Here is a 23228-nt window from a genome sequence, read left to right as displayed (position 1 = left end):
TTATGTTGGTCAACGTGGCGAATCTGCGTGACCAACTGCGTGAACTCGTGGCAAAGTATGTGTGGGGAAATCTTTTGCATGGACACCGACTGCATGGATTCATATTGAAATAACTGAATTTTGACCACAATAACTCATAAAGTAGTGTCATAATGTGCTCTTTAGTCTTGCTTTGTCACAGTGTCAGACAAATTGTCTGATATGGGTCATGAAAGAGTGTTTCAGATATTCAAATAAAACTGTAAATGAAAGCAAAATCAAATGAGCTGACCGTGCATGGAGGCTGCATCCACGGTTCTCCATCGATCTGCATGGGCAGCAGCCGGGATGTCCTGTGGACAGAGAGACAAGAACAGAGAATGAAAGACAGAGCTGTTACGGGTCAGGTCAATGACCAGGCAGACCGCGGGCACGAGGCTCCTATACAAGACTTTTCATGGACGGCTCTGAACACTGTGCTCTTTGTTCCCACAGCCCCATTCCCAGCCAGGCCCCTTACTCTCTAAACTAACACACTCACACAGTTCAGCACCTCCATCTCCATATACACACAGTTACAAAAAGTTAGTTTAGTCTTTTCAGCAGGGCCACTACGAGTTAAAGCAACACAGCATGGGAGAATGACAATGATGAATGCCCTATTAATGCAGATTACGGAAAGTATTAGGTCGTAGGCAGACCATCCTGTGTACAGGTGAGGAAACAGCAGTGAAAACTATGAATAACCACCCTCGCTTCAATTCAGCACTAACTGTTAAGGTCATTATGAGTGTTTAATGGAGCGTAGCAAGCTGGGGCAACACAAACTTGTGAAGTAGCACCTCAGACGTGATGAGTCTCCACTGGTTCATTAGCATACGTCAGGACTGAGCAGTGTGTGTGTTTAGACATGCTACAAACATCATTATTCATCAGTACGAGCGGTTCAGAATGTTAGAGCTGTTGGCAAAGCGAGTGACAGCGGGTCAAAGGTCTGATTTACTAGCCGCACTGGCCAAGATAGGACATCCTGCTGAGGGGGAGGGGGAAGAGAGACGTTTCAGAGCCATGGACACGAGAAGTCAGAGTGTTTGTCTATGAGTTGGACAAATACTGAACTCTTAGTCAATGTGTATGTGGACGGGCACGAACTACTGACCTGATGGTGACATTGGAACACTGTGCAAGGCGCCGCCCAGCGCTCTTAAGACCCGTGTATATCTGACCCATCTCGATGGCTCCCTCCAAACCCACCACCTCCAGAAGTTGATCACTCAGATCTGTTCAGCGGGAGAGGAATAGACAGATAGATTCTTAGTTCTTTCATTTAAGTATCAACGTTCTCTCAGATGTTTTTTTCTTAAAATTCATTAGGAGAACTACAGGGAGATTTAGAATGATTTATTATTAGTTAATGTGGATGGCATAGCTTAGATAATTTGGTCTTGTGATTGCAGCACAGTTTATGACATCATTAAAGGGTTAGTTCACCCAAAAAATTTTAATTCTTTATGTCATTCCAAACCTGTTATGTTCACATATAAACACTGATCAAAGCACGTACATAGAGCACAACAAATATGGTGAAAAAAAAGAAGCTCAAACATACTTGCTTGATGCACAGGAACAAACCACATTGCTTCTTGCACATCAAACACGTTTGAGCTTCTGTTTACCATATTTGTATGTACAGTATCTCACAGAAGTGAGTACACCCCTCACATTTGTAAATATTTTATTATATCTTTTCATGTGACAACACTGAAGAAATGACACTTTGCTACAATGTAAAGTAGTGAGTGTACAGCTTGTATAACAGTGTAAATTTGCTGTCCCCTCAAAATAACTAGGCACCCTCAGCTTCTTTAGCAAGGCAGTGGTCGTCTTGGAGGTGTGTTTGGGGTCGTTATCATGTTGGAATACTGCCCTGCGGCCCAGTCTCTGAAGGGAGGGGATCATGCTCTGCTTCAGTATGTCACAGTACATGTTGGCATTCATGGTTCCCTCAATGAACTGTAGCTCCCCAGTGCCGGCAGCACTCATGCAGCCCCAGACCATGACACTCCCACCACCATGCTTGACTGTAGGCAAGACACACGTCTTTGTACTCCTCACCTGGTTACCGCCACACACACTTGACACCATCTGAACCAAATAAGTTTATCTTGGTCTCATCAGACCACAGGACATGGTTCCAGTAATCCATGTTCTTAGTCTGCTTGTCTTCAGCAAACTGTTTGCAGGCTTTCTTGTGCATCATCTTTAGAAGAGGCTTCCTTCTGGGACGACAGCCATGCAGACCAATTTGATGCAGTGTGCGGCATATGGTCTGAGCATTGACAGGCTGACCCCCCACCCCTTCAACCTCTGCAGCAATGCTGGCAGCACTCATACGTCTATTTCCCAAACACAACCTCTGGATATGACACTGAGCATGTGCACTCAACTTCTTTGGTCGACCATGGCGAGGCCTGTTCTGAGTGGAACCTGTCCTGTTAAACCGCTGTATGGTCTTGGCCACCGTGCTGCAGCTCAGTTTCAGGGTCTTGGCAATCTTCTTATAGCCTACGCCATCTTTATGTAGAGCAACAATTCTTTTTTTCAGATCCTCAGAGAGTTCTTTGCCATGAGGTGCCATGTTGAACTTCCAGTGACCAGTATGAGAGAGTGAGAGCGATAACACCAAATTTAACAAACCTGCTCCCCATTCACACCTGTCCTATGACACCAGGGAGAGAAAATGGCTAATTGGGCCCAATTTGGACATTTTTACTTAGGGGTGTCATCACTTTTGTGTCCAGCGGTTTAGACATTAATAGCTGTGTGTTGAGTTATTTTGAGGGGACAGCAAATTTACACTGTTATACAAGCTGTACACTCACTACTTTACATTGTAGCAAAGTGTCATTTCTTCAGTGTTGTCACATGAAAAGATATAATAAAATATTTACAAAAATGTGAGGGGTGTACTCACTTCTGTGAGATACTGTGTGTGTGTTGATCAATGTTTACGTATATGTGAATAAAAGTCTCCTCAGAATACTTGGATTAAACTGCTCAATTCATATGGATTTCATATTCGTTCTCTTTATGAACTTTCTGAACCATCAAAGTTTAGGTTTCATGGACTTTCAGTGGAGGGACAGACATTTCTGAGGTTTCATTAAACACATCTTCATTTGTGTTTAGAAGATACACAAAAGTCTTATGGGTTTGGAATGACATGAGGGTTAGAAAATTACAAAATTTACATTTTTGGATGAACTATGCCTTGAAGATCTCCTCTGAAACTCCAACTCCACATTCTGAGAATACTGGAGTATTTTTCTCACTGTGAACAATATGAGAACCATAAGATGTAGGGTAAAAGACTCAATTAATTAGCAGTGCTCTCTCATTGTTGTCTAGGAAAACAACTGTGATATTAAAGATACTAAAGACATAATTTTCTTTCTTATGGGAAAGGAAGAACAGGAGAGTCATATAGAAATATCTAAATAGCATCTTAAAATCACATCAAACTCTACACAATTAGAAAGTAAAATTGCATTTATGTGGTAGTATGAGAAATAAGCATAAAACATGAGCATAGAACTAGGGAAAAAGACAATGAGGTCAGTGGTTAAGCCTAGTAGGCTAAGCTTTAGTAAATGCTTGTGGAACATTGTTATCCCTTTACTCACTCATTAACTTTCTCTCTCTAACACTAGCACACTAGGGTCATGGCAGCAAGTGTCCCATATGTGCGGACGCGGACACACACACACACACACTCATGTTTGTTTTTGTGAATTGTGGGGACATTCCATAGGCGTAATGGTTTTTATACTGTACAAACCATATTTTCAATCCCCCTACACCAACCCTACACCTAAACCTTCCCATCACAGAAAACTGTGCACATTTTTACATTCTCAAAAAAACTCATTCTGTATGATTTATAAGCCTTTTGAAAAATGGGGACATGGGGTAATGTCCTCATAAGTCACCCTCTCCTTGTAATACCTATGTCATACCCATGTCATTATACAAATTTGTGTCCTGATATGTCACAAAAACACGCACACTCAGACACATATACACAGGTTTGTTTTGCTGTCTTAGTGAGGACATTCCATAGGCGTAATGGTTTTCATACTGTACAAACTGTACATTCTATCCCCCTACACTACTCCTACCCCTAAACCTACCCATCACAGAAAACTGTCTGCATTTTTACATTTTTAATAAAACATTGTTTAGTATGTTTTTAAAGCTATTTTAAATATGAGGACTCATGAAATGTCCTCATATTTCATGTTTACGTCGTAATACCAGTGTAATACCCATGTCATTATACAAATTTGTGTCCTCATAAATCACGAAAACACGCACACACACACACACACACACACACTGGGTTTCATTGTAACCAGTATGGCAATCGAAAACCCACAAAACATGTTCTGAGAACCAGGTCCTATGCAAATTAGAATCAATAAAAATGAGTTTACTAACACTATATATAAGACTTTCTCATTCTCATAGGCTACTATCCTGCAGTCCAAAAGGCCATGTAGTACAAATCCATCAGTGAAAGCTCTAGCTAGCTGTTCAGTGGATTGGTGCATAACATCCACACAACCCAGAATTCATCATAAGTTCAAGCCAAATATACACTTTACGGAGCGATCAGTCAAAGAGATGTTTCAATTTCACTTATGTTGGGTCCGCCTATAAAATTCAAAGCTCATCCAGCCTATCATTAACAAAAAGGTCTCTGATGTGTGACATGTACTTAAAGGCACATCTGCAAACAGCTTATGTTTACTCCCATCAGCTGCCTAGAGTTCAGACAGGCAGCGATGGTGTGTTTAGATGAGGCTGTATGTTGTTTAACACATTATAAACACTGTTAATAATTTTACAATGTCACCTGACAGAACACAGACACACTTTTGCAACCCAGCAGGAAACTGCCGCCTGGCTTATTCTTGTAGTGTGAGATAGAGACTTGCGCAAGGATGATGATGTAAGTTTGAGCTCCAGAGAATATCACACCCAATGCTGACCACACAGAAATAATGCATTAAGTATATATGAACAAACAATAAAGAATAATTTTTACAGCATTTCTTAATTAGGTTTATGTATCAATATACTATTGTTCATTGATGTTCATTCATAATACCTTAAATAATGTTTTATACAACATGAAATGTTAAAAATTTATTAATATATGTAGAAACTAACCTTAAAATTCAACAGTAACATTTTACAATAAGGTTCACAGTTGTATTGTTTTTAACTAATGCTAACAAAGATTAGTAAATACTGTTGGAAATGCATAATGTTAGTTAATGCTTTAACAAACATTAACTAATGAGACCTTATAGTTAAGTACAACCAAGTTAACATTAAAAGTATTTTTCATCATTAGTTCATGAGATTTTATGCATTAACTAATGTTAACAAATTGAAAATATTGTAAACTGCAATCAATAGTCATGCAGTAAGTACAAACTGTGTTTCAGAAAAAAAATCTGCTCTCTGTTAACAGCAAAAACCAAAATTAACCCAGATATTTTAAACATTTTTATATAAAGGTCAGGTCTCTTGAAACCATTCAGAACCATAGTACAAACTACATGTCGAAAGGGAAAAATCCGTCCCTGATTTCAGTGTTACTGATACTGTAGGTTAAAATAATAAATTCAGCAGCTGTGAATAGTGCATTTATGCAAGTCAGTGAGTCATTGTCAAGTTTAAATATTTCACAGACCAAATTTCATGGCACATATCACAAAACTTGTCCTCGGTGAATGTGGCCAACTTCTAAACTGCGCCGAGTACACTCCAGGAACGCCTACTCGCTTCTGAGAGAAACTTCACTACATTTCAGTTTTTCAGTTAGATTGGCGTTTATTCTCTTTAGCATGCAGTGTGACGTATTTCACTCAGTTCCCAGATCATTCCGATTCAATTTCAATTTCAATTGAAGAACAAATTTATACTTGTGTGCGTTATGTACAGTATTATTCACGTTATCTTCTCTGACATACGGCATGTTGAAGCCACTCAGGCCGCCATTTTCACCCTATTCTAGTTAAGATAACACATTCAAAACATCTGCTAGTCTGGGTTTTCCAGGAAATGCGTGCACTCGCTGGACCTCTGCTTTTCATAAATACTACAGTGTATTGTGCACGTTATTTTTTGACAGACATTGATTTCATGATATTCAAATCATGTGGATTTGAAAACAGATGGATTGTAAGGTAATAATTATTTATTTCTAAGTTTTTGAGGGACGTGACACTGTGCGTGAGAGGTGAACTATGTTTGATTTTTGGGTAATTATGAAACTTGCTGGAGATGTTAGAAATGTTTTTTGCATAATTCATAATACTTTTTTATGGAATGAAGTTTATTTCGTGGCTTAAATGAATTACATGTTACTCAGAGACTGACATGTTTTTTATTGTCTCTTATAACAAACATCTTTTATTTAAACCAATGAAAATGCAGATCATGTTGTAAATAATATTTAAAAATGACTTTTTAAAACTGTTGTACCATTATTACCTCTTAGCAGATTTTGACTCGTATAGCAAATTCTCCAAAAAAATTTTCCAAAAAATCTCTACATGGCTTTTGTTTCCCAAGGCTCTGAACACTGCCGTATGATAGTTTCCAGCATGTGGTATGACCTGTGAATCTCTTTTGTTGAGTCAGGACCTGGCTGAAGAGAAAAAGCTGCCTGCCAGTGTTTATAAAGTGTTTATTGATTGATGAGAAGTGGAGAGGTCTGAACCTGCCTGACTGTGCAGCTTTGCTGGGGGATATTGTGACTCTCCTCCTCTGAAAGGTCAGACAGGAAAGGTTTGCTGAGAGGTGAACAAACCGTATGCTTCGCATGGAGGGCTATGAAGTGCCCCAACAGAGAAATCTGTGCCTGCTATCCTTTATCCACCTCCACAATGCCACTGTTTGACAAGCATGTCAAAGATCTTGATGCTTCATGAGCTCTATACATCTCAGGAGTTTTCCCAGAAAGAATAATAGGATTGAGAGCTATAAGAAGAAAAGAGGGAGGTAAAAAGGGCAGATTAGGACTTCAGCACTCACAATATGAAGTGACGTGAGTGATAAACGGCTCTCTAACACCCAAAACTGCAACAATATTCAGCCTCACACTCATCTACATGGACTCTGCGCCTGCGAATTTCTGCAAAATTTGAATAGTTGACATTGACTAAATTCTGTCTTCCTTGTCTTATATATTTATTGGCCATTTTGGATCTTTTAAATATGCTAACTAATGGCGCTTTTCACTGCATGGTATGACTCGGCTCGGCTCGGTTCAGCACAGCTCGGATGCAGCCATAAGGATGCAGTGATATTAAAATTCTGCCAAATACCGATAAGCCGATATTATAATTTACAGAATGAACAATGGATGTTCATTTTGAGATTCGCTAAAAATTGCTTTTAACTGTTCTTAAATTAATACTGTTTTAAAGGTAAACTTTAAGTGAGCATTAGATGAATCTAAATGTAAAAATAAGGAAAATGAGCTTGAACAATTAATTATCTGATACTGACCGATATATACTTTATATTTTTAGGGACAGTACAGAAATGCAGCAAATGCTTGAGAATCAGGAAACGTTGCAAGCCAGATTCAAACTCAATCTGCTGTATAAGCACCATGGCTCAATGTTTCAAAGCGTGAGCATTAACGGCTGTTTTTCCCCCCATTTTTTGCAAACAAAATATAGTCAACCAGTTATTATGAAAATTCTGTAAATCACTGTAAAAAGACAAGTAATAATATATTCACATATGCTGTATGCTATATCCAACTGTGTATTTACTGTCAGGCTTTTTGTTTCATGGAGCAAACGTATAATTATTATCAAACACACAGCCTCTTGTTCGTTGCCCCAAAAGCAGCAATAAAATAATAATAAAGAGAGGGAGGGGAAAAAAATTGACGGGAGCCTTATTTTCCTCACGACACGAATGCTTCCCGCTCTGTCAGGTCTGGGCTTTCTTATTCCAGGCAGCGCATCACAGTGAGGCAGCGCTAAGAATAGCTCACAAACGCCTTCTTATGTAACCGTGTCAGAATGCATTGTGTGGAGGATATTAAGTCCTGGCTAAGCAGGGTCGTGTTGGAAGTGTAGAACAAATGACAGTGATCTAAAAACAAATTGCATGATCCACACTGTAGAAAATCACAAACTTTAGTTGATCACTGCCATTTACTTCATTGGAAGCCCCTTCTCAGTTAACTGTGATTTCAGCTGAAGTCATTCAGTGAACACTACTGAGGTCAGCATACTCTTCAACACTGGCATTTTGAAAGTCACTCTCATTTTAGAAAGCAACAAAAAGTGAACCTGCATGTGAAGCTCAAACTGTTCATATCGTATAATGACAACTATTCATCTAACTCTGACTTGTTCCTGTCCGCGGTCACCTTGCGCTTGCTGACCGAAGTAGAGATCCGACACCCTGTAAAGCTGCTTTGTGACACTTTTACCATTAATAAAACTCTGTATAAATGATGAATGGAATTAAACCTACAGCTGAAAGAGGCAGGTTTATAAAGCAGCATCAGGACTCTCAGAAAGACAGAAAACTCTCTCATGCAAGGGGTCTGTGGGAATTTCACATGGGTGAAGAGAGCAATTATTTATTGTGCTTCTAGTTCCCTCTGGTCTCTGCTGTCCCAAGTTTCATGTCTTGGGCCAGTCGAAGAGAAGCCAGATGGTCAGAAGGAGCTGGAGAGGCTGCAGGAGCTGTGGTAGAGGTGCGGGGGTGGCCGGTCTCTTGGCACATGGACAAAGCATGAGAGCCACATCTCAGTGTTTGCAGAGCGCAATCCACTGTCCACAGTATCAGCCTGTGTTACAACTCACGCTCACTCAGAAGGAGCATTCCTGTACTACGACATTTCTCTTGCATACTTCATTGAAAAAAAGCTTCTTTTGCACTCTTTGCTAGCATACTTTATTCCCAAGATCTTCTTATGTACTCTTCACTGCATACTTTATTCTTGAGATTTTCTTATGTACTCTTCTCTAGCATCTCTGAGATCATCACTCATAAAGCTATTCTTATATACTCTTGTCTAGCATTTGTTATTCTCAGAAATGAACTCTTCTCTGGTAAACTTCATCTCTGTGATCTTATTCACTTATTCTTTTTGATCAAGCTCTTCATACTCTATGAGGAGTATGCTCTATTCTCCAGATCTCCTTATGTACACTTTTCTACCATATTTATTACGAAGACTTCTCTGGGGCCGTATTGGCAAAACATTCTTAAAAATAAAATAAGGACTTAAAGAGTTAGTTCACTGAAAAATTAAAATTCTGTCATTAACTACTCACCCTCGTGTCGTTCCAAACCCGTAAGACCTTCGTTCATCTTTGGAACACAAATTAAGATATTTTTGATGAAATCTGTGAGCTTTCTGGCCTCTGATAGACTGCAATGTTATTACCACTTTCAAGGCCCAGAAAAGGTAGTAAAGATATATAGTTCATGTGACTAGTGACTAGTTCAACCTTAATGTTATGAAGGGTCGAGAATACTTTTTGTGTGCGAAAAACAAACAAAGATAATGACTTCACTCAACAATTTCTTCTTTTCCCTGTCAATCTCAAAAATAAGTCATCAGTCATTAAAAATATCTTAATTTGTTTTCTGAAGATGAACGAAGGTCTTACGGGTTTAGAATGACGTGAGGGTTAGGCTTAGGGTAATTAATGACAGAATTTTCATTTGGGTGAACTAACCCTTTAAAAATAAAACTGCTATTTTGTTTTATCTTATTCTCTAAGTTAAAAGTTATTCGTAAAAGGTACGAATATTTTGTTTTCCCAAAAATAAAGCGATAATTCACCCAAAATAAAAATTCTTATGAAATGAAAAGTTCATTTACTCACCCTCATGTTGTTCCAAACTCTATGACTTTTTTCTTCTGTGTAGAACACAAAAGAAGAAATTTTGAAAAATGCTGATAACTAAACACTTTGGGTGACCATTGAGTTCCATTGTATGGTCGAAGAGATTGAATAAATGACAACAGAATTTTCATTTTCGGATGAACTATCCCTTTAAGAATGTTCTTACCTTTTTTCTAAAGATTGTTCTTAAGACAAAACTTGCAAATTCTTGATAAGAATGTTCTCTCAATGTAAATAACTTATTAAAGCTCCAAAATGTCTCAAATAATGAATTGATTGGGTGGTTTCAATTATTAAGAATTCAGCATTAGCTACATATAATACTAATACAAGATTTACTTACACAATCTAGCTAGTAATTTTTTGTAACAGTCAACATCATTAACACATCTCACACACCTTACGTTGAAAAAATTATCATAAGGGGGCTTGCTACTAAAGTTTAATAGATGGGCTATAATATATATATATATATATATATATATATATATATATATTATTCGGATTTACCAGTGTAAAGTTTTGAATTTACTGTCTTAAACAAGGCAAACTCATGAGTAAGAAGTCTGTCACTTTATTTTTAAGATAAAAATAATTACAATGTTCTTAAGGAAATATTTGAAAAATGTCCTAAATTGCTCATAGGAACATTTTTGTGACTTTTTTTCTTAAGATTTTTTGTGAAAGCAACCCCTTCTGCACTCTTTCTCGAGCATGTTCTCTACACTAGCTATAACTCTATCCCTGCTCTATTTATACAACATACTCCTCATGACACACTTCATTCCCATGCTTCTATTCAATAGAGCCGTTCTAATTATGCCAGTATTGTGACATGTCTTAAAACAGTCTCACACCACGGCAGACATTTACGACGAGCTCGCTACAACGAGCTCAAATGAACGATAGGTGTTAATTTTTACATTGTTTAGCATTTCATAACTTGTCATGACTCACATACCGGGGTGGGTGTTGTTCAATGAGAGCCCTACTGATAGTCTGCCACATAACTCATGCTCTCCTGATTATCACACACTCACTGTACGGATGCGCTCTGTCCGCACATGCTCCGTTCACTGCATGCAAAAGAGCTCGCCAGTCTCCCAACCTCTGTTCCCATGCCATTCACAAACAAAGCTCCTCTCACAAAGCAGGCCAACAATCACAGCTCTCATGATGCAGATCATGGGAAAGGGCCCCTCGGGCCAGAAACATCTTCAATGATTTTGAACCCCTGAGGGGTGAGAGCCACTCTTCAAATGTCCATCACTCTTGCTAAAGCGAGAGCAAAGCTGTCGATTGGCTTTTTTGGCCACCGATCGAGGACGCTGAGCCACAGTGGAAAGCGTCCCTTTCGTCCACTGAGTCACCGTGTTCCCACAATGCTCTTTGGGTGGAGAGTTTTACTTCTATTCCTGTCATGTGCGACGGGAGTGAGGAAATACAACACAAATCATTCACTCTGTGTTTACGAGGTTCAGAGTGTGTGTACGTGTGTGTTTTTGTTTGTGGGATGTAAGAATGAATGGCCCCAGTGCCCTGAAATAGCCATCAGCACGAGTCAGTGTGTGGCAAGATCGGAGTGGGAAGGGTGGAGCGACTTGTGTACGAGCCATAAAGAGAAAGAAAGAGGAGAGTTAAAGGGTGTGGGAAGCAGGTGAAAGGACAAAATGTCCCTCTGTGACCCTGAAATAAAGAGAGGAAATAGGAAGAGCCGATTTGAGATAAGGGATTTAGAGATGTTGCTTACTACACAAATAATGCTTCATTATTTCAGATATTCCTGGGCGGGGTGGTCTGGGTGGGGGTTGGGCTGGGGGAAGAAATGCACATTTCTCCTCCCAAAACAGATGTATGTTTTTATGTGATTAAGCAGCTTTTGCATACTTTCTCATAATCATTTCATGTTATATTCATATTTAACTCATAATCATCATATTAATCAATCTTATCACATACAGTATGTTAATACTACAACTCTTCAATGAAGCATGCTTACTAAGTAAGATACTGATTTATTTTTTAAATACTTTCATTCAGCAAGGATGCATTAAATGATCAAAAGTGACAGTAAAGATCATTTCAAATAATATAAAGCTCTGGCATGAAACTTAAGACGGCGCTGGCTGATAGGTCCTTAACTCGTTTGGTAGCGATCACATCATTATCTACATAGTGCAGCTGATTGGTTGCTGTGGTATCAGGGGCCAATGAGTTTGCTGCTCAATCATTCAAATACTTGGCATTGTTTGCTGTTAGCAGTTTGCAGCATGCTTTCAGAAACCCTCCACCTTCCCCAGCTCCACCTGTATAGATCTGCTACAGGGTTTATTTCATGTATGTTATATGTGCAGCAGCAGCATGTCTTACATGCTCACAGCAATATCTGTGAATGTACTGGCATATTAATGTATGTAGTAGCAAGTCTCTGTACTTGCTCTGCAGCAGCAGCAGCAGCAGCAGCAGCAGTGTAACAGATCTATTCTGCCAAGACCAAATACATTGCCATATCCATTACCATGCCAATCTCTCCGAGAGTTGTCATGACAGAAATACTGTTCTTTTGAAATTTCAATTCACCAAAAAAAATCCAGAAAAAAAAAAAAAACGCCATGAAAATATTAAGCTGCACAACCAATAAGATATTATTCTTGAGCACCATTTCAGCATATTAAAATGATTTCTGAAGGATCATGTGACACTGAAGACTGGAGTAATGATGCTGAAAATTGAGCTTTGCCATCACAGAAATAAATTACATTTTAATATATATCAAAATAGAAAACAGTTATTTTAGAATGTAATAATATCTTACAATACCTAAATTTAGGGAACACTTGTTTATTATGACCAAAGTTATTTTATTTTTTAACTCCACCCCTCTACAATTTTCAGGGCTCTCCAGAAAAGATTCAGAGCTACAAGTCTAACAACACCCCTGCTATTGTAACAGTCACATGCAGATATCCATTAGGACCTGAGTCATGTGGAAATTGTTGCAGAGAGTGAGAGGAATTCTCTATTCATATAAACCTCAAAATATACTCCATAGAGAGGTGGAAATGAGGTCATGATCTTACAGCTGTAAACAGCAATTCATTTAACCTGTGGAGCGAGTCGGCATCACCTACATGACCTGTTGAGTTTTCAAAAACCCTGCAGCACTCAATGCTTCATGCTAAATAAAAAATACATGATTGGACTAACTAACCAACTAACCGTCAGAGTGATCACAGTTACTTTAGATTGGATGTGGCTACTGTATGTGCTGTATGCTGTGCTTGAGTATTTGTGCCTGAAGGGCAGTTAAAGATTACTGATATGAGTCACACTGCTCACAGCAGCCCACTCTCTCTCTCGCTCTCTCTCTCTCTCTCTCATTCTCTTTCGATCCCTACACTGTTCCTCAGTTCAGGAGGGCCTGGAGGTCTCCATGGTAACTTGGATTCATGTGAGTCAGTCAGTGGAGTACAGAAGAGCACAGAGAGAGAGAGAGAGAGTTGTAAATGTGAAGAGAACTAAAACAAATCAAAGAGAAAGAGAAGGAACAGGTGATGAACACACAGGTCATCGAAAAAGACAGAGGTGCCTAAATACATCAGAAGGGATTTCAAAATCAAGACGTCATTTACTGACGTCAAAAAAAAAAAAAAAAAAAAAAGACAAAAAAAAAAAAGACAAAAACAAAACAAAAACATCTCAAGGGTCTTACTTCCCACACAATGGTCATGTTGGCTTGAAAGGAGAAACCCATATATGGCTCTATTATGCGCAGTCATGCATATCAAAATGTTTATAAGTATGTGCACTTTTGCGCACTCACAATCCCATTGGATGAAGCTGAGGGATGTGTGTATTAAATACCACTGAAAATAATGTCAAAATCACAATGTTTTCACCTACATATTGAAGCCTGTTACCGCTTCATTGTAAAATAATAAAGTGAAGTAATTGTGTAATTGTAATTAAGTTTAACATTAAAAGTTAAAAAAAAAAAGATGTCACACTGAGTTATAAAGTCACAATTGGGAGATATAGAGTCACAACGAGAACTAAGGGAAATTATGAGGTTGCAATTATCACACTGTAAACAGGGAAATTAATGAAATGAAATCAGTTTGTTTCACTCAAATGCTAATGAAAGTTCACTGTACTTAATAGAAAAAAGTTGTGTGAACTCAAAATTTGATTGTAGTAAGCTGAACTTAATATGATTGAGTTGAGTTGCAGCAGATTTCTAATTCCCAGCATGCTTTGCGTCAGACTGTATAAGGAAAATAAATGTTGCAATTAAGTGTTATTTTGTGTGTTTCTGCACAAGATTAACATAGGGAGACATACGTTAGTGTTTAATGTTGTGTTATGTTATTTTTCAGGGGGTTCTGTTATGTAAGTTTTGTAGGGTTACCATTGTGGTGAAGAGTAGAGCCTGTGGTTAGGCTGAGGATGGGCTACAAGACCACATATGCTGTATGTTGTTTGATTATATACGTGCAAGTATATAATGATAGTCTATTTGATAGTTATAATAGCATGTTTTATTTGCTATCTTTCAATTAACCATGAAGATCTGAATGTGATGTTTATGTAAATTAACTGTATGTAATTAACATTATTGTGGGAACTGAGGGAGTGAAGGGATGCCGGTGATGTGATTGTTAATGAGAGACACCTGTGCACCACACTGGCCTTGCTCCGCTTCCAAGGCTCTCGGCCCCACCCCACTTGTTACAAACATTTTAAGTTCTACTAACTTAACAAAATAAGTTAGTTTACTTAAATGTTTTGAGTATTCTGAACTTATTGAGTTTTACAGTGCTCCTGTTCTGTCAACATTTTGTGCCAATGTTAGGTTTTGTTTAGTCTTATGTAACTTTATTACTTTGACTTTGATGAACTTAAACCATTACGGCAATCGGTTTCCTCAAACCATTTAAGTAACGATATAGTTGTTAAGAATGAGTTAGATTTGTTACCTGAATTCAAACTGAATGAATAAATAAACTTAAAATCTTTAAGTTGAGTTTACTCTAATGATCGACTAAACCAACACAAAAATATAAGTGAATTTAACTCAATGTATATGAGTTTACAGTACTCATACTTATTGGTTTTAAAACTTAAATGGTTTACGGCAATCGTTTTCCCCAAATGGTTTGAGTTACCGTAACTCATCAGGCTTTACAGTGCAGAACTAGTCACATTGCAATATAAGAAGTCATAATTACAAAAAATTAAAGTCGCATTTCCACTACCGTTCAAAAGTTTGGGATCAATCTTTTTTTTTTTTTTTTTTGAAAGACTCATCAAGGAGGACACATTATAGCAGAAAATCAGCATATTAGAATGATTTGTGCAAAAGTGCATTTTAAAACATTAAAATAGAGAACAGTTATTTTAAATTTTATTTTTATATATTTAATTATAATTTTTATATATTTAATTTTAATTATATTACTGTTTTTACTGTATTTGTGATCCAATAAATGCAGTCTTGTTGAGAATAAGAGAAGTCTTTCAAAAAATCTTACCGACCCTAAACTTCTGAATGGTAGTGTACATTTTTTTTTCCCATCTCAGGCTGAAATTAACTTTCAAACCTACAATGTGAAACTGCCTTTTAGCTCAGGGGTTTTCAACCTTTAAAGAAAAAAAAGGGTCTCCACAAAGTCTCTCAAACAATACAAGGACAACCAGTATAAAAAGAGCTAGAATTTCTTAGTAAAACATTTGAATAAAAACACTGATTTTTTTGCAGTTTAGAGACAGAGACATAAAGCCAGTCTAGAGACCCCTTGTATATAACCAACTACCTTCACCTGGGATATAAATTTTCATTTCATATTTAGAGAATTTTCATTTCCTTTGGACAAAACACAGGTCTGGTGCTGAAGGCTGATTCACTGCCACCTGAAACAGCTGCTGTTGCTCTGACCTTGGGAGGCACAGTCACATCCAAGCTCCGAGCTCTTGACTGAGACAGCTGATGGTGACGCCAGGGCCCCGGAGGCTGGCGTCACAAGGGCTTTTGTGGTGACTTACCCTCCCTGAAGGACATTTAGTAGGACGGTGACACACACCTCTAGTGTGGGATCTGGAAAAGCTGCGACTGCATTCTCAGTGAGGCGCTGACACAGATAGCGCTATCCCTAAATGACGATTAACACTGCTAATAGTGCTTCACACTCTGGGAAATGAGCGCAGGAAGTCCCAAAACACAGTGAGACTGAACATCAGTGTAACGAGCAGCCAGAGAGGCTCCCGCTCATTAGCGATGGTTAAAAGCTTTCGGCTCCTCCACGGCAGCTGTGAGTCAGAGCTGCATATGAAAAAGCTCCACATGGTGTGCTGATCTACTGAAGATGGCCAGTAATTAGAATTTTATTAAAAATGGCAGGAAATCAGAGGTTTCGGTCAATTTTCGTCATCAGCAATTAAATGTACCACAATGAAACAGCCAGAAGCAACAATTGAATTTAAAAAGGATGCTGCAATCATTTCTATGCTATATATAGAGTCTCGTAGGTTGTAAGAACATTTTTGAGGAGCAACCCGATCTAATTCAGTGGTTTACATCCAAAAGTCTGACTCACCTTGCACACAAAACTTGAGCTCCTTGGCATCGGTGACAGTGCTGCCAGTCATTCTCTCTGGCACTTTCTTACTCATACGATTGTAATTCCGTCTTTTCTTGGTCTCGCCCCACAGGTTGGAGCCCCCGTGCATGCTGGGAATATTGAGCACAGCGATACCCTCCAGAGACGTGCTGCTGAGATCCAAGATGATGCCATCACACTGGGACAGAAACAGAAAACACAGAAAATGTTGAACATTTCTTGACTGAAGAAAACGGCATAAAGAATCATTTATTTAATCAAAAATACAGTAAAAACAGTAATATTGTTAAAAATTACTACACTTTAAAATAACTAGCATTCTATTTTAATGTTTTAAAGGGTTAGTTCATTCAAAAATGAAAATTCTGTCATTAAGTACATTAAGTTCCACACCCATAAGACCTTCGTTCAACTTTGGAACACAAATTTAGATATTTTTAATGAAATCCGAGAGGTATATGACTCGTCCATAGACAGCAATATAATCATCACTTTCAAGGTCCGGAAAGGTACTAAAGACATCGTAAAAACAGTTGATGTGACTGCAGTGGTTCAACCTTAATTTTTATGAAGCGACGAGAATACTTTTTGTGCCCAAAAACAAAACAAAAATAACGACTTTATGCAACAATATCTTCTCTTCTGTGTCATTCTCATATGTTGTTTACGTCCAGCGCTTCCAGGTTCTACGTCAGAACGCTGACTCATTATTGGCCGGCTCCTGCATCAGTATCACACGCATGTGTCATGCTGCTTATGTGTGCAGCTTTGGCCAATACTGAGCCGGCATTCGGACGTAAACACGGAAGTATTCACTGTGTTTACTGCATCACCTGTGTAAGGTTAATGACAGGGAAGAGAAGAGATTGTTGAATAAAGCCATTATTTTTGTTTTGGCGCACAAAAAGAATTCTCGTCACTTCATAAAATTAAGGTTGAACCACTGCAGTCACATCCACTGTTTTTACGATGTCTTTAGTGCCTTCCTGGACTTTGGAAGTGATGATTATATTGTTGTCTATGGACGAGTCATATACCTCTCGGATTTCATTAAAAATATCTTAATTTGTGTTCCAAAGTTGAACGAAGGTCTTATGGGTGTGAAACGACATGAGGGTGAGTAATTAATGACAGAATTTTCATTTCTGGGTGAACTAACCCTTTAATAATTTATTTCTGTGATGGCAAAGCTGAATTTTCAACAATCATTGCTTCAGTCTTTAGTGTCACATGATCCTTCAGAAATCATTCTAATATGCTGATTTGCTGCTCAAGAAAAATTTCTCATTATTATCAATGCTGAAAACAGCTGTACTGCTCAATATTTTTGTGGAAACCATGATACATTTTTTCAGAATTCTTTGATGAATAGAAAGTTCAAAAGAACAGCATTTATTTGAAATAGAAATCTTTTGTAACATTATAAATGCCTTTACTGTTACTTTTGATCAATTTAATGCACCCTTGCTAAATAAAAGTATTAATTTCCTTCCTATTCTAGCTGACCCCAAATTTTTGAATGGTAGTGTATACTGTATAAGAAAAAATAATAAAAGCACTTAAGGCATGATAAACTTTTTCCATGTTCTTAAATACTGGGAGTGGTGCATCAATAACAATCACATTCCAGACACGAGAGATGTTAAAATGCCTGCCGCCGATCCCAAAATAGAAATGCTGTACAGTACTGTATGATGTCAGAGACCACCCTGAACCAAACCAAGGGCGTCAGTACAGTGGAAAAGTACACAAACTTCAAAAGACGAACGCTGACACGTTTACGACATAATGAGATGCCTTGATCTGTGTGAGATCCCACACAGGAGTGGGAGAAAGAAACAGCTTTTCCTTTTCTAATGCAAATTCCTCAACTGCTAATGTTTTCATAGCTCTTCTAATTTCTAAAACGTTGTGAAACATCAGCCTCTTCGGTCTGAATCAAAGTCCCTTTAAGGCAAGTCAGTTCACTTGGCGACCATGTTGATAATGCCCCCAGGCAGCTTTTTTTGTAGGTAGTAAACATTCAAGTACAGCTCTTGTGTACCAGAATGGGAAAAAATTAAATCTTGTTCACGCTTTAATAACAGCTATCAAATCAGTAATAAAATAGCACAACAATTGTAAATTTGTCTCAAATCAAGCAATCAAAAAGACGATTGCTTATTTTAACTGAAAGGAAATTTATGGTTTCTCCTATTCATTATAGTGGTTAATTTTGCTCCTTTATAATGTCTATTCCTTGATAAAATATCAAGAAAGCACTTTAGTAAATAATATTATATGACAGCGGTTATTTGCACTAAGTGCGATAGATGCTATTTACACTAAGTGTAAATAGCATATTTTCTTAGCGATAGATGCTATTTACACTAAATGCAAATAGCTGTAGATGCTATTTACACTAAGTGAAAATAGCAATATATTCTATTTACACTAAGTGACAATAGCAGCATTTTCTTAGCGATATGCTATTTACACTAGGTGAAAATAGCGATAGATTCTATTTACACCATGTAAAAGTTCTCATTGTCAATCACATCATGCATTATTCATCTAACCACAAGCACAAACTGGCCAGTGTGAAACTTTCACATGATGGGAATACCGTCAACAGAGGTCGTTTGCCACTGTTTGCTTTCAGATCTGACATGTTCCCTCAACATTGACTGCGTAAGAGCTGGCTGAGGTTTAAAAGACTGTGAATGTGGCTGTATATAATTACAACATTTAAGTAAAACAAGTAAAACAGGGCACTATTGATGGGCTAAATGTCCTGGACTCACCTCCACCTCAATGGTTTCGTTCAGCTTTTTACAAGTGGCTGAGATGGTCTCTGTGGTGCCAAATTCAAAGTACCACAACTTGTTTTTCATTCTAAAGAGAGAGAACAAAAATAGTTAAGTTAAACAAATGATTTAAACAACAGTTTTATACTCTGTGGAATATTCTGTGTGCAGGGACGTCTGAACATAGTATTAGACCCTTTATTAAAATGGTGTTGACAATAATAATTAATATTCATGAATAATAATTACATTATGCATAAATAAGTAACCATGATCTTTTACGGTTCTGAAAAATCAATAATCTATGTGATGAATTAATCTGGAGATCAGTTGTACAGTATTTGTACAGTATTTAAAGGGTTAGTTCACCCAAAAATGAAAATAATGTCATTAATTACTCACCCTCATGTCGTTTTACACCCCTAAGACCTTCGGAACACAAATTAAGATATTTTTGATGAAATCCGATGGCTCAGTGAGGCCTCCATTGAGAGCAAAGCCACTGAACCTCTCAAGATCCATAAAGGTACTAAAAACTTTTTGTGCGCCAAAAAACAAAATAACGACTTTTCAACAATATCTAGTAATGGCCGATTACAAAACACTGCTTCGTAGCTTTATAAATTGAATCAATGGTTCGGAGCGCCAAAGTCACGTGATTTCAGCAGTTTAGTCGTTTGATTGGAGATCCGAAACACTAATTCGAAACAAAAGATTTGTTAAACTCAGAAGCATTGTTTTGAAATCGGCCATCACAAGATATTGTTGAAAAATCATTATTTTGTTTTTTTGGCGCATAAAAAAATTCTTGTCGCTTTCTAATATTAAGGTAGAACCACTGAACTCACATGAACTGTTTTAAATATGTTTTTAGTACCTTTCTGGATCTTGAGAGGTTCAGTGGCTTTGCTCTCAATAGTGGCCTCACTGAGCCATTGGATTTCATCAAAATATCTTAATTTGTGTTCCGAAGATGAACAAAGGTCCTATGGTTGCTGAACAACATGAGGGTGAGTAATTAATGACATAATTTTCATTTTTGGGTGAACTAACCCTTTAAGTCAACACTGAAATGTTAACATGGCAAAAAGCGGTAAGGATCCAGACAAAAATGACGCCTGTGCATCTGAATAATTATTAGATGACTTCGAAAAATTGACAAATAATTGACAAATTAGTAATAGTGTACAACATAATTTAGAACTCAATATCACAAGCTCAGTCATAATGAACAGAAGAAAAAAATGATGACTCGGTGTGCAGCTGTTCTATCATTGGAACAACAAACAAGTTTGCGTTTACACACCCCAATGTTAATGCTGGCGTGAAAATAAATATTATGGGATGAACAAAGCCTTGGGCTGTCAACGGATAAAACAGACAACCGCTCTCTGATCTAACTCTGTTAAATAAAAGCTAAAAGTACCTCATTTGTAACAACACATAACATGGATTTACAAAAATAGTGTTTCCGTTTAGTATAGTAGCTGAATTATGATTTAAAGCATCAAATTTACAATTTATTAATCAAGGAAAGCATACTGAACTCTTTGACAGTAAATCTACAATTAATTTAAATCTACACTACAGTGTTCAAAAGTTTGGGGTCAGTAACATGTTTTTTCAGTAAAGAAATTAAACATTATTCAGCAAGGACACATTAAATTGATCAAAAGTGCCAGTGAAGACATTTACAATGTTACAAAAGATTTCTATTTCAAATAAACGCTGTTCTTTAGAACTTTTTTTTTATTCAAAGAATCACAGTTTAGACAAAAATATTAAGAAGCACAACTGTTTTCAGCAAATCAGCATATTAGAATGATTTCTGAACTGATCATGTGACACTGAAGACTGGAGAAATAGCTGCTGAAAATTCAGCTTTGCCATCACAGCAATATATTACATTTTAAAACATATTAAAATAGAACAGTAGTAGAACGGTAATGAATTTGTTACTTAAACAGGTCTAACTCTGTCACAATAATTTGAATTAAACAAAATTGAATGAAGTGTGCTTTAACACGACTCTTTACAATCTTTGCTCATTCTTGAGGACATAGTTGGGGTTATGGTCAGGACCAGGAAGCCTTTGGGCCAGTTCATTTTGTCACCCTTTGCCCTTCCCCTAGCCTTCTGAAATATTGATACGCTACAAGGAAAGCCGAGGCAGACAGGTGTGAGAGGACATGAGTGACAGTGAACTTGGCCTCAGCTTCCATGGAGAAACCAGAGCCACCATCGGCAACCTGAGCACAATCTGACATTAATGCTGCCTAGGACACTGAGAGGAGCCAGCTGAGGACAACAGACGCTGCCAATATATCACAGAAGGATATGACAAATCTAAAATGAAGACCTTATGCTTCAGCTCAGTGCATATATGAGCTTAAAAAAGAAGAAGAAGAAGAAGAAGAAGAAGAAGAAAAAAAAACACTTCACAACACTGGGACCCTATCAAATCTCTCTCTGCTGTGAATGTTGCATTTTCACTTTGGTTATGAAACAGGGCAATTTACACTCATCAGATGGTGACAACCAGTGACAAGGCCCTGCAAAGGGGTGTTCTGCTGATAATGACAACACTATTGTTTGCATAATAGACAATATGCAATGGGGGCTTCTCCAGGCCCACAAGGGATGGACACAGAGCAAACATCGGTATCAACTATATAAGGCACGTAATCTGCTGAGGATACAAGGATACAAGAACCAGAAGTATAAGTGATGGATGACATAAGCTAATGTTGGCAACACACTTGGCATCAAATTCATGTTTTTTTTTATTTTTTTAAGTTTGACAAATTAAGCTTGAGTAATATATATATATATATATATATATATATATATATATATATACACACACACACACACACACACAGAATAGGTCATTGATTTAATTCCCAGGGATTTCGTGAAATGCTAAAATACGTATCTGTCTGTTAAATGCATAAATGTAAATGTAAATAATATAACATAAGCAGCAGTACATTTTCTTTCTTTTTTTCAGAAAATTGAATCAGACTTCCCAGTTGTTCATAAAACAGACATTGTAGGGTAGTGTGAGTGTTTGACTTTTACCTCAATTTGCTCAGCTGTAATATAATACAGTAATGAAATACAATGTGACAAAAATAGTAAGTAGAGTTTTGTTTTGATATTCTGCTACTTGTTTGAAAAATTAGCTTGTAACTGGAAAAGCTACTCTGTTTTGAAAACAGATGAATCACTGTCACGCTACTGAAAAATACTGTCGGCAGTGTTGCTACTGTTCCTTTAAAACTTCATTCTGTTGTCCTCTCCTTCAGTTAAACTCCAGCAACTTGCTACCTTCATTCTGTCAAATTAAGGGATTATGAGCAGATTTGAGATCACAATTAGACCCGCATTGCGTTCTCAACAGGGTCAAGCTGCCTAACCTCATTAGCTAACTTCCATCTGAGAAGCTCTGGAAAAAATAAAAATAAAACAATAAGCCATGGGTTTCTCTTTCCACACCACCTCTAGTTGAAGTTTTATGCGGAGAAAACAAGTTCTGTTAAGCAGCCCATTGGAGGTAGCAAATCATCTTCTGAGGCCTGGAGGAATCTGTAGGGACAAAAGCTTGCCGCAGGACCATCTTAAGGTTAGTGTTTTCTTTGCTGGCTAGGCCGTCTGACAAAAGTGAGCATTCAAACTGCATCAAGATGGTGACTAGATTTAAAATGTGATGCTATACATGCTCTAGACTACAGTTGTGCTTGAAATCTGGATCAGCACATAGAGATGTAGATGTTAAGGGTCAGCGAACGTTTGAATTTAACCAACACATTCCTCAAACACAATCACACACCCTGCTGGTCATCGGACTAAGATAACCATCTCCCATAATCCCTTCAGAGACTGAT

General features: G+C 37.7%; 1 protein-coding gene across 9 annotated transcripts in view; it reads right to left on the bottom strand.

Annotated features, from left to right (window-relative positions):
• LOC127518549 (diacylglycerol kinase gamma) overlaps nt 1-23228 on the bottom strand; it is a 132502-nt gene that overhangs the window by 6851 nt on the left and 102423 nt on the right. For 8 of the 9 annotated variants that reach the window (XM_051905368.1, XM_051905369.1, XM_051905370.1 and 5 more), the window contains 4 exons: nt 19339-19429; nt 16532-16733; nt 1139-1259; nt 272-332 (listed from right to left, as the gene is read on the bottom strand). In XM_051905368.1, coding sequence (XP_051761328.1) covers nt 272-332; nt 1139-1259; nt 16532-16733; nt 19339-19429 — 475 coding nt within the window. Of the gene's footprint in view, nt 1-271; nt 333-1138; nt 1260-5532; nt 7033-16531; nt 16734-19338; nt 19430-23228 lie in introns of those variants that run through there. The other variant, XM_051905374.1, reaches the window with a different exon arrangement.

The sequence above is a fragment of the Ctenopharyngodon idella genome, chromosome 9 (genome assembly GCF_019924925.1).
Source record: "Ctenopharyngodon idella isolate HZGC_01 chromosome 9, HZGC01, whole genome shotgun sequence".
NCBI classification, from domain to species: domain Eukaryota; kingdom Metazoa; phylum Chordata; class Actinopteri; order Cypriniformes; family Xenocyprididae; genus Ctenopharyngodon; species Ctenopharyngodon idella.
The sequence above is the reverse complement of the archived record's forward strand: the minus strand, read 5'-3'. Positions and strand labels throughout refer to the sequence as shown.